The sequence below is a fragment of the Corythoichthys intestinalis genome, chromosome 10, assembly GCF_030265065.1.
Source record: "Corythoichthys intestinalis isolate RoL2023-P3 chromosome 10, ASM3026506v1, whole genome shotgun sequence".
NCBI lineage: Eukaryota > Metazoa > Chordata > Actinopteri > Syngnathiformes > Syngnathidae > Corythoichthys > Corythoichthys intestinalis.
Window position 1 is genome coordinate 31922519 of NC_080404.1, and position 16423 is coordinate 31938941.

The 16423-nt window shown below is 40.3% G+C and overlaps 1 protein-coding gene across 3 annotated transcripts in view; it reads right to left on the reverse strand.

Moving 5' to 3' along the window:
- Positions 1 to 16423, reverse strand: part of adam12b (ADAM metallopeptidase domain 12b) — a 126804-nt gene that overhangs the window by 21670 nt on the left and 88711 nt on the right. For all 3 annotated transcript variants that reach the window (XM_057848889.1, XM_057848888.1, XM_057848887.1), the window contains 6 exons: positions 15623 to 15821; positions 15458 to 15535; positions 10040 to 10148; positions 9659 to 9797; positions 5156 to 5264; positions 1443 to 1703 (listed from right to left, as the gene is read on the reverse strand). In XM_057848889.1, the coding sequence (XP_057704872.1) occupies positions 1443 to 1703; positions 5156 to 5264; positions 9659 to 9797; positions 10040 to 10148; positions 15458 to 15535; positions 15623 to 15821 (895 nt within the window). The remainder of the gene's footprint in view (positions 1 to 1442; positions 1704 to 5155; positions 5265 to 9658; positions 9798 to 10039; positions 10149 to 15457; positions 15536 to 15622; positions 15822 to 16423) is intronic.

Below are 16423 nucleotides of genomic sequence, written 5' to 3' on the forward strand. Positions count from 1 at the left end.
TAAAGCAGATTGTTGATCTGTTGACCACATTAATGACGTAGCATATTTAAACCACCCTTATTTGATATTACTACGTTTAAGTATTTTCTTATGGCATCTGTAATATGTTCTGTCTGTATGCATTTAAACAAAACAAGCTGAAAGTGCACGGTAGCACTTAATTTGGGTGTCAAATTCGCTTCTTGTAAGATGTTTCGCTGCTGTAGCGTATTTGGGCAGAACACCGGTTTTGTTCTACTCTTGTCTCGTCTTATCCCGTCTTTCCTGTTCATTTTGCCTTTGCTGCTCGTTTTGTGAAAAATCAACAGTGCTGTCATGCTTATTATTGTTCCTCTTGGGTTCAAATTGAAAGGGTTGAATAGATGACATGTTGATGTCTGAGTCATGCTCTAGAAGCCTGGCAGCGTAACCTTGTGACGTCACCAACAATTGTGAGCTACTAGTTAAAGTAATTTACAAATTGTTTAAAAACAAAAACATCAAGAGGGGTTTCAATATCAAATATTTTAACTCGTAATAACGTTTATCTTTTGAGAACTACAAGTCGTTCTATCTGTGATCCCTTCAATCGTTTATTTTTAAATTTTATTCATTTTTTAAAATTATCAGTTGATTCCTTTGTTAAGGGTGATTCAGGGTGTATCCTGCGTGCTGTCCATAGCTGGGATTGGCTCCAGGATCCCCGTGAACCTCGTGAGGATAAGCGGCTCGGAAAATGAATGAATTTTGAGACCTGGTATCCACATATGTGAACATCATATTTTGCATTACGTAGGCCACAATTGTGTACCAAATGTTAATGTGTGGATGCCAGGTGTTTATTGGGTTAAGTTTTTAAATTACAAAATAGTCACTTGCCCTATATTTATACTGTGTTAACTTATTCAGTGCCAAAGACTTTTTGTGTCTTTTATATTTTTCCATGTAGAGAGGGATAAAGGAATTTCTAAGACTGCTCCACTGTTAATTCCAAGTTTGTAGAGAATGTTACCATTTATGTTTAGGGATGTTTATGGTTATTTGGAATGCAAAAAATAACCATGAAAAAGGTGGGAATGAACTATCTTAAATGTCTGTGTGGTTAGGCCCCAAATGCACCATTGAGAGAGCACATCCTGTTTTCAACAATGCAACTGGGACACAAATAACACTATTTCTCTCATGAGATCCTCCACCAAATTGGCAACTATGGCCTTGATGATTGAAAATAAAAAGTTAAATTTAGAGAATATTTTTAGCCTCTCCCAAAGAAACAATTCCTCCAGAAAACAAGGGAGGTTGTTGGAACATCACTTAGCGTTCCTACTGTTTTAGTCCACATGAAAAGGGCAAAAATCTTTAATTACTCAAGTCAAACACTATTAAAAAAACGTTAAAAGATGAATGACACACAACGGTCACCTGTGTTAGCAAATAGTAAATCAATATTCTTCTTAACAAACCTGTCCCAGTCGGAATGACGCTGGCTGCCGTGGGAGACTAAGGAAAGGCGGCACCGCGGGCGGCGACGGTGCGTCGGTGTGACGGTTGGTCGGAGCCAGCCTGTGTCGAGCTGGCAAGGGAGGCAGAGTTGGCTGACCCACGCTGAGAGACACGGGCATGGGTTGGCTGATGTGCAGCGGCTGGTATAGTGGCAGTCGGCGTAGGCTGTGCGAGTGGAACTTGTGCGGCGGTAGCAGAGGTTCGGCACTCAGCAGGGACGTCTAGGCAGGGGAACAACATCGCTTTTGTGATTGATACGGAATTGATCATGCTTCAGTGTCACTGACGGCGAGAGACGTTAATCCATTTCAGCTGAGGAGGATCGCAGTGGATGATCACTTCCAGTCCTCCAAGTGTAAATGGTTTGGATTTAGTGGTGAAACGATTACTCGAATAGCCGATTCGATTATAAAAATTGATCGGAGTGTTTTCTCCGCCTCGAGGAATCATTTAATTTTGCCAGCTCTAAGCATGATGTGTTGCCCGGACTACTTTAAATGCAGCACAACGCGCTGACATCACATGCGTAGAGTAAGAAGGAAGAGACGGCGGATATATTGGATTCCAACCACGCATGAATATAGCGGTAACGACGAAGAAGCCGAAGAAAGCGAAGAAAAAGGCACCTAGCCCTCGCTCCACCGAAGGCACCACGTTTACTCTGAGAGCAGATGAGTGATACTCGGGACAATGTAATATTAAGTTAACGTAGAGCTAATAAATAACATTAACGTTACTGTACCTTGCTAACGTAACGTTAGCCCTGCGGAGGGCTAGGTTTCTATTAATAATGACTTCTGTCGATGCGTGGCTAACGCTGTAGAGTGATGAGGGTATTAAAAAAGATATAAAATAGCTAACTGTCAATTTTTGCTTGGTTGTCATCGATGGATAAAACACCAAGTAGCACTGGTGCCTAATGTGCTCCAATTAATTCACAAAACCATTTTGGAACACTTAAATTATTTATTAAAGTACAAATAAACATGTAAAAACAACAATAAATCACAAATAAACAATGAGGTCAATGCTGAAAGCATTAACTAGTGCAAAAGAATGGAATGTAAACAGCGGAGGGTTCGGGGGGGAGGCGCAGCACATCACATGAGTGATGCGAACAACATTGCTAAAATGCGTGCTAACTGCACACACGATAATATCACACATTGTGAACTTATGACGGAAATTATGGCGAATTTTTGTCTCGTTCTCGTCTTGTCCGACGATAACTGGCATCCATCTCGTGATGTTTTAGTCCCCGAAGACACGTTTTTAACTTGTCATCATGACGTCGTCATGTGAAAATTGTTCGTTGACGAAGTTTTTTCGTTATCGTCATCGTTGACGAAAACAACACTGTTTTAAATGTCAGGTAATTGTTATGGTATTGGCATCGGCTAATACCACACACGGAATAAGTATTGGCTGCCAAAGAACGATATCGAAACAACACTCCACACTGCAATCTTAAGTTGATAGCAAAATGTTCCCCCCAAAATCCACAGTGTATCACAAAAGTGAGTACACCCCTCGCATTTCTGGAGATATTTACGTATATCTTTTCATGGGACAACACAGACAAAATGACACTTTGACACAATAAAAAGTAGTCTGTGTGCAGCTTATATAATAGAGTTAATTTATTTTCCTCTCAAAATAATTCAAAATATAGCCATGAAACTCCTGGCAACAAAAGTGAGTACACCGCATGGGAACTACGTACAACCCTAAATGTCCAAATTGAGTACTGCTTGTCATTTTCCCTCCAAATTGTCATGTGACTCGTTACAGGAGTGATGTCAGCATTGCTGCAGAGATTGAAGAGGTGGGGGGGTCAGCCTGTTAGTGCGCAGACTATACTCTACATCAAATTGGTGTGCATGGCTGTCACCCCAGGAGGAAGCCTCTTCTGAAGACGGTACACGAGAAAGCCCGCAAACAGTTTGCTGAAGACATGTCAACAAAGCACATATGGTCCTATGGTCTGATGAGACAAATTTGAATTTGTTTGGTTCTGATTGTCTCAAGCATGTGTGGCGGCGACCAGGTGAGGAGTACAAAGATAAGTGTGTCATGCCTACAGTCAAGCTTGGTGGTGGGAATGACCCCCCCACCTATTCAATCTCTGCAGCAATGCTGACAGCAATCCTGTAACTCCATGAAAAGATATACTTAAATATCTGCAGAAATACGAGGAATGTACTCACTTTTGTGATACACTGTATGTAACTTTGAAAATACCAAAGTGTGACTACAGTGGGGCAAATAAGTATTTAGTCAACCACTAAATGTGCAAGTTCTCCCACTTGAAAATATTAGAGAGGCCTGTAACTGTCAGCATGGGTAAACCTCAACCATGAGAGACAGAATGTGGAACCCCCCCCCAAAAAATCACATTGTTTGATTTTTAAAGAATTTATTTGCAAATCATGGTGGAAAATAAGTATTTGGTCAATACCAAAACCAAAAGTTCATCTCAATACTTTGTTATGTACCCTTTGTTGGCAATAACGGAGGCCAAACGTTTTCTGTAACTCTTCACAAGCTTTTCACTGACTGTTGCTGGTATTTTGGTATTTTGCTGGTATAAATCAACACAGTTGATTTTTTTACACCAAGCGTTTTACCTATTGCAGATTCAGTCTTCCCAGCCTGGTGCAGGTCTACAATTTTGTTTTTCTGGAGTGCTTCGACAGCTCTTTGGTCTTGGCCATAGTGGAGTTTGGAGTGTGACTGACTGAGGTTGCGGACAGGTGTCCTTTATTCTGATAATGAGTTAAAACAGGTGCCATTAATACAGGTAACGAGTGGAGCCTCGTTAGACCTCATTAAAAGAAGTTAAACCTCTTTGACAGCCAGAAATCTTGCTTGTTTGTAGGTGACCAAATACTTATTTTCCACTCTAATTTGGAAATACATTATTTAAAAATCAAACAATGTGATTTTCTGTTGTTTTATTTTTTCCACATTCTTTCTCTCATGGTTGACAATTACAGGCCTCTCTAATCTTTTCAAGAAGGAGAACTTGCACAATTGGTGGTTGACTAAATACTTATTTGCCCCACTGTACATGACAGATCATAGATACTTTTGGTGTAAGTGATGTTTGCATTTGTGTGCTGTGTTACTGTATAATGTCCAATTTCAACACATTCGTTTAAACTTTTGTGTATGATTTACAGTACATTGCTACGGCAACGCGAAGATGAAAGAACTGCTTTGGAATGAGATGTATTTATTAAAAAACATCATTAGTTCATTAGTTCCAGCTTGGCTTCAAAAGTCAAATGATGCAAGATGACATCATCAAGTGGAGTACATACAGCTCCACTTGTCATAAAAGTTCAAAACATTTGAGGTGAAGTTAAAAAAGTTGCTTGTTGGCTCAGGAACACTTAGACATAGGCGAACGCGTGCGCATCTCATCCCACAGCGACATGTAACAAATTCTGCGTATGCTTTTAAAAACGTGTTTTCATTGTATGCTGCCAACATCCATCACCTTAGCTGACTCGTCATTAAACAAGCTTTTAGGAGCTCATCTTAACGGAATGAAACTCTGTCAACTTCATTAATATTTCTTCTTAGGAGTTGGCGGAATCAATGACACGCCTCCACGTCAGCTTGTCAGCAAAGCACACGTCGGGAAATGGACCTGATAAGAAAGGCTAACCTTGTAAATGTTGGCTCCGCAGGGTTTGGGGGGTGGTTTGCGTTGCGGTAATGGTCTGCACATGGAATGGGTCCCGCCTGGACTGGTGGGCCTCTTGGCCTCAATGGATCTGGAAATGCAGCAAAAGGTCGTGAACTTGGCCAATATACTTTTTATGAGATAAATGTAATTCTGCTGTGGGAAATAAACAAGTTACATGTAGAAATCAACAGTATAAAAATGATTTTCTGCACTGTTTTTGCTTTAGGGCAGCTCAATATTTGAGGATTTGAATTATTTTCACCTTTAAACTAACATTGTCATGTGCAAAAAAGCTGCTACAAGCAATATAACAGAAATACTAACACAAAAAAGCTATAAAGGAATTTCCATTATATTAGTTATCCATTCATCCATCTTTTCTTCAGAGTTCTTCACGAGAGTCGCGGGGGTGCTGGAGCCTATCCCAGCTTACTATGAGCAGTAGATGGGGAACTGAATTGGTTGCCAGCTAGTCGCAAGGAACAAGGATACAAAACCGTGCACGTGTACACTCATACCCCAGGCCAATTTGGGGGGACACCAGAGTACCCGGAGAAAACACGTAGGCATGGGGAGAACATGCAAACTCCATGAAAGCCGGAGACTGGGCTTGAACCTTTGATCTCGGAATTGTGAGGCGAACATGCTAACCACTAATTTACCGTTCTGCCAAGAGTTAAGTCATATTTAATTCATATAGCTTGAATTCATAACAGTATCCTCAACAACATATACAGTGGGGCAAATAAGTATTTAGTCAACCACTAATTGTGCAAGTTCTCCCACTTGAAAATATTAGAGAGGCCTGTAATTGTCAACATGGGTAAACCTCAACCATGAGAGACAGAATGTGGAAAACCCCCCCAGAAAATCACAATGTTTGATTTTTAAAGAATTTATTTGCAAATCATGGTGGTCAATACCAAAAGTTCATCTCAATACTTTGTTATGTACCCTTTGTTGGCAATAACAGAGGCCAAACGTTTTCTGTAACTCTTCACAAGCTGTATACACACTGTTGCTGGTAATCTGGCCCATTCCTCCATGCAGATCTCCTCTAGAGCTGTGATGTTTTGGGGCTGTCGTTGGCAACACAGACTTTCAACTCCCTCCACAGATTTTCTGTGGGGTTGAGATTTGGAGACTGGCAAAGCGACTCCAGCACCTTGAAATGTTTCTTACGAAGCCACTCCTTTGTTGCCCTGGTTGTGTGTTTGGGATCATTGTCATGCTGAAAGACCCAGCAACGTCTCATCTTCAATGCCCTTGCTGATGGAAGGAGATTTTCACTCAAAATCTCTCTATACATGGCCCCATTCATTCTTTCCTTTACACAGATCAGTCGTCCTGGTCCCTTTGCAGAAAAACAGCCCCAAAACATGATGTTTCCACCCCCATGCTTCAAAGTGGGTATGGTGTTCTTCGGATGCAATTCAGTATTCTTTCTCTTCCAAACACGAGAACCTGTGTTTCTACCCAAAAAGTTCTATTTTGGTTTCATCTGACCATAACACATTCTCCCAGTCCTCTTCTGGATCATCCGAATGCTCTCTAGCGAACCGCAGATGGGCCTGGACGTGTACTGGCTTCAGCAGGGGGACACGTCTGGCAGTGCGGGATTTGAGTTCCTGGTGGCGCATTGTGTTACTGATAATAGCCTTTGTTACTGTGGTCCCAGCTCTCTGTAAGTCATTCACTAGGTCCCCCCTTGTGGTTCTGGGATTTTTGCTTATCGTTTTTGTTATCACTTTGACGCCACGGGGTGAGATCTTGCATGGAGCCCCAGATCGAGGGAGATTATCAGTGGTCTTGTATGTCTTCCATTTTCTAATAATTGCTCCCACAGTTGATTTCTTTACATCAAGCGTCCTATTGCAGATTCAGTCTTCCCAGCCTGGTGCAGGTCGACAATTTTGTCTCTGGTGTCTTTCGACAGCTCTTTGGTCTTGGCCATAGTGGAATTTGGAGTGTGACTGACTGAGATTTTGGACCGGTGTCTTTTATACCGATAATGAGTTCAAACAAGTGCCATTAATACAGGTAACGAGTGGAGCCTCGTTAGACCTCGTTAGAAGAAGTTAAACCTCTTTGACAGCCAGAAATCTTGCTTGTTTGTAGGTGACCAAGTACTTATTTTCCACTCTAATTTGGAAATAAATTCTTTAAAAATCAGACAATGTGATTTTTTTCCCACATTCTGTCTCTCATGGTTGAGGTTTACCCATGTTGACAATTACAGGCCTCTCTAATCTTTTCAAGAAGGAGAACTTGCACAATTGGTGGTTGACTAAATACTTATTTGCCCCACTGTACATGACAGATCATAGATACTTTTGGTGTAAGTGATGTTTGCATTTGTGTGCTGTGTTACTGTGTAATGTGCAATTTCAACACATTCGTTTAAACTTTTGTGTATGATTTACAGTACATTGCTACGGCAACGCGAAGATGAAAGAACTGCTTTGGAATGAGATGTATTTATTAAAAAACATCATTAGTTCATCATTAGTAGGAGAACTTGCACAAGTGGTAGTTGACTAAATACTTATTTGCACCACTGTATCTATTTATATATATTCCGTATTGGTTCAATATGGAACACAGCTTTTAATTCTCAATTCGGAACAATTCCTTATTTTAAAGGACGGGTGGCAAGCCTATTGAAAAGTGCTGTAGAAGTAAGCAAAGTAAGCTAAGCTAAGTTCTACTGGATTCACTTTGTACAGTGCCTTGCAAAAGTATTCGCCCCCCTTGAATCTTGCAACCTTTCGCCACATTTCAGGCTTCAAACATAAAGATATGAAATTTAATTTTTTTGTCAAGAATCAACAACAAGTGGGACACAATCGTGAAGTGGAACAACATTTAGTGGATAATTTAAAGTTTCTTAACAAATAAAATGAAAAGTGGGGCGTGCAATATTATTCGGCCCCTTTACTTTCAGTGCAGCAAACTCACTCCAGAAGTTCAGGGAGGATCTCTGAATGATCCAATGTTGTCCTAAATGACCGATAATGATAAATAGAATCCACCTGTGTGTAATCAAGTCTCCGTATAAATGCACCTGCTCTGTGATAGTCTCAGGGTTCTGTTTAAAGTGCAGAGAGCATTATGAAAACCAAGGAACACACCAGGCAGGTCCGAGATACTGTTGTGGAGAAGTTTAAAGCCGGATTTGGATACAAAAAGATTTCCCAAGCTTTAAACATCTCAAGGAGCACTGTGCAAGCCATCATATTGAAATGGAAGGAGCATCAGACCACTGCAAATCTACCAAGACCCGGCCCTCCTTCCAAACTTTCTTCTCAAACAAGGAGAAAACTGATCAGAGATGCAGCCAAGAGGCCCATGATCACTCTGGATGAACTGCAGAGATCTACAGCTGAGGTGGGAGAGTCTGTCCATAGGACAACAATCAGTCGTACACTGCACAAATCTGGCCTTTATGGAAGAGTGGCAAGAAGAAAGCCATTTCTCAAAGATATCCATAAAAAGTCTTGTTTAAAGTTTGCCACAAGCCACCTGGGAGACACACCAAACATGTGGAAGAAGGTGCTCTGGTCAGATGAAACCAAAATTGAACTTTTTGGCCACAATGCAAAACGATATGTTTGGCGTAAAAGCAACACAGCTCATCACCCTGAACACACCATCCCCACTGTCAAACATGGTGGTGGCAGCATCATGGTTTGGGCCTGCTTTTCTTCTGCAGGGACAGGGAAGATGGTTAAAATTGACGGGAAGATGGATGCAGCCAAATACAGGAACATTCTGGAAGAAAACCTGTTGGTATCTGTCCAAGACCTGAGACTAGGACGGAGATTTATCTTCCAACAGGACAATGATCCAAAACATAAAGCCAAATCTACAATGGAATGGTTCAAAAATAAACGTATCCAGGTGTTAGAATGGCCAAGTCAAAGTCCAGACCTGAATCCAATCGAGAATCTGTGGAAAGAGCTGAAGACTGCTGTTCACAAACACTCTCCATTCAACATCACTGAGCTCGAGCTGTTTTGCAAGGAAGAATGGGAAAGATTGTCAGTCTCTCGATGTGCAAAACTGATGGAAACATACCCCAAGCGACTTGCAGCTGTAATTGGAGCAAAATTTGGCGCTACAAAGTATTAACGCAAGGGGGCCGAATAATATTGCACGCCCCACTTTTCAGTTTTTTATTTGTTAAAAAAGTTTAAATTATCCAATAAATGTTGTTCCACTTCACGATTGTGTCCCACTTGTTGTTGATTCTTGACAAAAAATTAAAATTTTATATCTTTATGTTTGAAGCCTGAAATGTGGCGAAAGGTTGCAAGGTTCAAGGGGGCCGAATACTTTTGCAAGGCACTGTATATAAATTTCAAACAAAGTGGTATCGGTATGGTATTGGCCGAAACTGCAAAGCCAGGTATCGGGGCAACCCTAATTCCTTTCACCTTCTAATCTGCTTTGTAGCAATCTGTTGTGCTTTTGTGTTCTGACCTGAGCTTCTCCAAGGTGCTCTTCCTGTGGGTGAAGAGAAGTCGCAGGAGGGTCTTCCTCTTGAGGAAGACAAGGCCGATGGCCAGCAACAAGCCGCTAGCAGCCACCAGGACAGCGGCGGTGAGCAGCACGCTGTCGGCTGACGCCACATATGACAAGACGCACATTAATGCACATACTGTACGTCTACATCCACTAAATAACCAGAAGACACGCGCGGGGGATGTTAAAAGACTTTGCACTATGAGTCATATTCTTTGGAACAGTCACGCGGTTTAATTTACTGCCGAAGCCAATTGGGAGTTTTGTTATTCCAAGAAATTCATAGCGGCGTGGCAAGAAAAGAGATGTAAAGCTTAACAGCTGTGGCTTGGAACAAACCTGCCAGTCTCGTTGGCCCACTGTCAATGCTCCCTCCGAAGCCGGACTCCTCGCAGAACGGGGGCGCCCAGTGGGCCTCGCAGTGGCAGTTCTTCTTGTTGTTGCACACCTGCAAAGGCGGACATCGCATATAAAATGAACTATGAAATATGGAGAACATCGGCTGATACTTTAACTTTTTAATAGGGCAAGTCACTATTTTTGTTGATTTAAAAAAACCTTACATTACATTTTGGGTCATGTAGTCAACAGTATTAGGCCAAATTATGGCCTACATGACCCAAAATGTGTTAACCATATATATGTATGCCAGTTCTCAATTTTTATTATTTTATATTATGATTATATATTATATATGTATTATTATTATTATTATTATTATTATTATTTTTTTAATTTCATAACATTTAACATATTGCTTGCCATTGACAACAAAAGACCCTCAATCCATTTTGACTGGGAGGGCTGACAGTGATCATCGCATGTTGCTAACTGCAGAAAGTCACGTAATAGAAAAAACATGAGCAAAAGGGAGTTCAGCCCTGACCGAGAGGGGACTTCCCACAGATCCGAGAGGATTCCCGAGTGAGCCGTCATTGTATTGGACGGGAGAGCAGGCGAGGAGCCAACCAAGGGGGAGTCACACAGCTGCAGGCTGGAATGATCTCTTCAGGTTAGCGGGGGTTAGGAGGCGCAACAAGGGAGACTTGATGAGCGGTGGATTGATGTTGTCTTTATGACAGAGGGAGTGAATGTTTCTCCGAAGCTGACCTGAGTACACCTCCTCGTACGGGTGATGTCAAATCGACGCTAACGAGAATATGAAACTGACTGCTGAGACACAAAGTGGTACCTTGATTTAGGAGTGTACTGTTCTGTGACTAAGCCGATAACTCTAATACTATAATTCCGATTGAAATGATGTGAAATGGCTATTCCCCCCCTCACAAAATACCATTATTTTTTGGTTTTAACTAATTGGGTGCCTTAAATGGAGCTAGACCACAGGTGTCAAACCGATTCCAGAAAGGGCCTCGTGGGTGCTGGATTTTGTTCCAACCGATAACGCGCAGAGAGTTTAACCAATGAACTTCCTGCTGACACAAGCAGCACCTGACAATGTTTAACTGATTACACATGTAAAAGATCTAATTGGTGAAAAGGTGTCCTCTTCATTGGTTGGAAAGCAAACCTGCACCCACTTGGCCCTTTCTGGAATCGGTTTGACACCTGTGAGCTAGACGTTTAATCCTCAATTCAAATGGCTCAATGGCATCCTAGGAGTTACTATGGGTATTTGACTTCAATAGCCGTGAATGAGACCATTTGGAGACTTCCAATACATTGTGAAGAAAGTTGATCAAATATGGTATATGATATGCTATATTATGATTGTACGCTGTAAAGAAGATAGGGGTGCTGTATTCCCTCGGTTCTTTCTGGGCAAAAAAGTGCTGAGTCAGGATTTTTTGAAGCTGTGATGGTGGGCTGCATCAGAGTCGGACAGCCTCACTATGTCGTGCCACGGTTAAATTTGTCACGTTTTTTCCCCCTTGAAGAACCATAAAAAGGATATATTTGAAATATTTCATTTGACAGGCTAATATCGTAGCTCTCAGCTACGGTACATGTACGTAAAATGCGTAGCTGATTACAGTTACGTTACCCTATATAATAATACGACTTTTTTTCTCTCGTAGCAATACGTAGATGTACGATGTAGATGTACGACTTACATCTCGTAGTGACCCAGGGGTCGGTAACCAAAAATGTTAAAAGAGCCATATTTGACCAAAAAAAACAAACTCATACAGTAAGTCTGGAGCCGCAAAAAATTAAAAGCTTTGTATAGGCCTCATAATGAAAGCAACACCGGCTGTATATATCGATATTAGCTATATTAGTCTACTATCGAAATGACTAAGTTGGCTACAAATACATAATTAGCCTTCATGATTAAATGTTTATTTAACTTCATTGAATGTTTATTAAACTTCATCACAATAATAATGAATTGAAAGAATGTTTGTGTTATGTTTGTCCTCCTACAGAAACTATATTAAAACAAAAATATTTCCCTCCCCCATCTTTTTCCATTTTCAAAAATGTATGAAAAAGCTGCAGGGAGTCACAAGGGCAGTGATAAAGACCTCTGGTTGCAGACCCCTGTCGTAGTCCTTCTTTTTCCTTTTATTTGGCCCTAATATGTACTACATGACCACAATAAAATAGTCCTATATGACTACAATAAAATAGTCCTTCTGCTAACGAACCCAATGCAAGGAGTAGGGCGGAAATTCTAATAGCCGTGTAAAGAGTATTACTAGTTTCGGTGAGAAGGTGAAGAGATTTTTGTTTTTGTTTGTGAACTACATTTCCACACAAACATACATCGATGTACCATTAACTTAGCAAGGAGAGGTATGAGATTCATTTTTCGAGTGTCTCAGCTCACGCAACTCGGGAAAAAAAAGCGCATTTATTAAAGTTTCGTCAGCCGTGATTGCAAATATCCATCTGCCGAAACAGCTTGATAGCACAGATATAAGTACGCCTGCCCCTCGTTGTTGACGTTAGCAATGCTCTATTTTGGGCCCCGCCTCTTGGCGCAAATTCATTCAAACTTGGCCTTCAGTCCTGGACGGCTGTCCACCGCTCACTTTCGCCGAAAAGTCTGATCTAAACTACTGTAATGCCCTGGATATGGGAAAAAATGAGAGGAATTGGTTTTGGCTTACCCACGTTATTGTGGGAACAATAATAAAGAAAAACAATAACAAAATAACAGCGGGCTGCCGCAACATGAGACCGCTATCTCGTCCGTTCTCCCATTTGCCATTCGCTTCCCCCTGCGTCACAGCTCCCCATTCCGATCGTCTCTGAAGGGGGCCGCGCTAAGTTACGGAAATTACAATACACAATGAATAGGTTGCCGCTCTCTCTTCACACTCGGCTGCTGCTAGTTTGAAACTGCCTTAAAAAAATAAAAATAAAAATAAAAAATCTCATTTGCAAGGCGTGGTGGCTTTTATTTTGGTGTGGCTGTGCGCCACAATCTCTTATACAGTATGTAGAGGAAATCCTGTGAGTGTTTGCAATAAGGCTAAATAGCTAGGCCACTTTATAAATGCTGATTTGTCAGATGACAGGGACATTCACCGTGAATGCAGGAAACTTTATGTACAGGCAAACATGCTTGAGAGAAAAATTGTGTTCCTTCCACGTGAAAAACCTCACTGTTGAAGGCATACTTGACAACGTTTTACACCACTCACCTGTGGACCAGGGACTTGGCTAAATCCATGCAGAAGTTAAATGTAGCCTATAATGCTTTGAGGCTGTTATAGCATATGCCTAGAGGGCACAGCGCCAGCCAATTATTTGTCAGACTGGGTTACCAAACTTTAAAGCGCTATTAAGAAATCTGCTTTATAAGTTCATGTATCGATTAAATAAGTGTAAAAATAATATTTTAATGAAAATAACGGACCCTACAAATAGCTATAGATGTAGGTCAAGCATGTGGCACCATTGGCGTAAAAGCCTGTTTGTTGTGCACTGATAGTTTGTGCCTTTTTAATGTTCTTTCTTTTCTAGTTCCTGTGTTTTCTTATGTCATTTTTCTGTTGGTTTGTGAGCTATGGCCACCCTGTGTGATTCCTGAAAATAGATCAATATATATATTTTATATGTATAAAAATATATGCTCAAATGTCCAAATTTGGATACATGGGGATTCGGTCTGTCATCAAAAAGTCATAAGTTAAAATGGACTGGGGTGGACATCTATCGTGGCAAATGGCAGTAATTGAGTTATTAAAGAGAAATAACAATGACTATTTATGTGCTTGCATTGTATTTTCAAAGACGTGACAGTGACGAGATCAAACATTTAAATGAACACCAAAATATTTCACAAAAAGAACAATTAAAAACATTTTTGAAAGTTGACTTGACTTTCATTCAGTAATTTGAACTCAGCATTTGAAGTTAATTAAAACTATATGTCCAATCATGTGGTTGGCTCTTTCTATTCTTCTGCTGCTTTGAATCCAAATGGGTTTGTCACTAGTAGCCTTCCAATCCATTTGAACTGGAAATGCTGACCGTGAATGAACACTGCTATCCCTCCCAGTTCAAATGGATTAGACGTGTATCGTTGTCAATTATACTCAATGAGTCCACAGTGGCAGCGGGGCATGCATAAAAGTGAGCTAAACACTCTAGCTGACTATCCAGTTGCCAAGATGATTTTTTTGAAGGAATTGGAAGTGAGGCAAAGGTTAAGTTCACACAACTTTTCATGTTCGCATTTTTTTGCACCCAAGTCCAAGTCACCAGATTTTAAGAATCTGACGATACAGAGTCCTGATCCGATACCGAATAAAAAAAAAAAAATTTCAACAAAAGTTCCAAAGATGTTACAGTTCTGTACTGTTTACAGTACTGTTCTACCTCTTGTGCTTTTTGCGTGAGTGTTGAAAATGTACATATTTTGGTTTCTTTTGGCAGTGCCATTGTATTCCTGGATTATGTTATTACTTTTTAGCCCTTAAAAAAAAAAAAATTTTTTTTTTTAGAAATTAGAGACCCGATCGTTTTCACCGATTCTGATCCTCTAAAAAAAAATGTCCCAATCAGCCCGATTTCCGATCAGGTGATCAGATCGGGGAGATCCCTACTTGATCATGCAAGTTAATTCAACTCATTTAATCAAGTTCACATTATTAAAGTGATCAAATTTGGGAGGGATTCAAAATAATAAATTTTTTTAAGAAAACAAGAATTTGAGCTATGCCTACTTAAAATCTTAAGTTAGAATGACGATGCAAGTTTTATTTTTTTCAGTGAATAAAACTAGATTGTTAGCAGATGTTTTGTCGGACAGTCCAAATGCAAGCTCACAATGTCAAAATTCAATTAAAAGTTAGAAAAAAATGTAATTGCGCTTGTTTGAGAAAGAATGCTACTTTATTCTTTTTTTTTTTTCAACAGCTACAAAAAGTTAACAAAGAATTTCCGTCAACATAAACTGAACTAAAGCTACTGTGTGTACGACACGACAAAAGATGACGGGCATTTTCAATCAAGACTAAAATTAAAACTGCTTACAAAATCAACATTGCAAAGAAGAAAATGTTGCAAATGTCAACGCAGCAAATTTGAAAGCCTTTCAAATCAATAGTGTTTACGCTGACAAACTTTGTCAGGATTGGATTCCCAGAGTACATTCAAACAAGCGAGAGACCCAAAAAAAATGAAAAAAAGGGGGAGGGGGTATAAAGTTGGATGTAAGTCAACATGCTTTTAATTTGCCCAGTAACCGCAGTGATTAAACGGACAACTTGCTCAAGAGTCAATTAGTGTGTAAGACAGGCTGCGGCCCCGTTAAATATCGACTCGCTCGTTTGCACTCACCCCACGTCCGTTGCACTTTCCCGAGCACTGGTGCACGCCGAATACGCTGACGTTTTGGCACTGGCGGTTCAGACACACCTGTCGAGAGGAAAAACGCTGATTGAAGCGTTTTGCAGAGCTCGGTTAAGGCTCGGTTGAACATTTGGTTATTTGGGGCCAGCTCACCCTCCCGTCCCCGCACTTGGTGCCGGCCAGAACAAGACCCGGATCGGGCATGTCGTCCCCTAGGTAAACGTGCGTCCCCCGACACAGGATGCGACCCCCCTCCTGGAGCGGGATGTTGGTTTCAATGGAAACGGCGTTGGTGCCGATCACTGGTCGGTTGGCGCCACCCTGGCACTGAATTTTGCCACACTTTGCATCCCTTCACACACAAACAAAAAACCAAAATGAAAATTAAACAACTAAAGAGACATGAAGCCCTGCCAATCACAAACTGGCTTTGATTTACACTTGTTAATATTGTTCCTTGAGAGTTTTACCATTAAAAACATATTGCCATTCCACATCAAAGGCAGATATATAAATCCCATTTACAGAACTACGCATGCCAGCCACTCTTGCCAATTAAAAGCTTGAAGAAATTACCAAAACTGTCCTTTTAATATCAGAGTATTAGAACCTATCAAATCATCTTAATCGTTAAATTTGATGTTTATTAAAATTTTATTTGTAGTTTACTGTTTTTATAGTACTTTGCTGTGGTCATTACAGTTAATGTTATTATTATTTAATTTAATTAATTAATTTTATTTAATTATTTTATATTTATAACCATTGTTATTAATAATAACAATTTGAATTATTTATTATTCCCAAATGCTAAAACCTTAAGTACACAATGTTAATGGGATTCAATATATTTAAAAAAAAAAAAAAAAAGAAAAAATGGCAAAACAAAAAATAAACGACTAAAATCATGACATTAATAAACATAGCAAATCTAGTACTATTTTTGCCAATCAA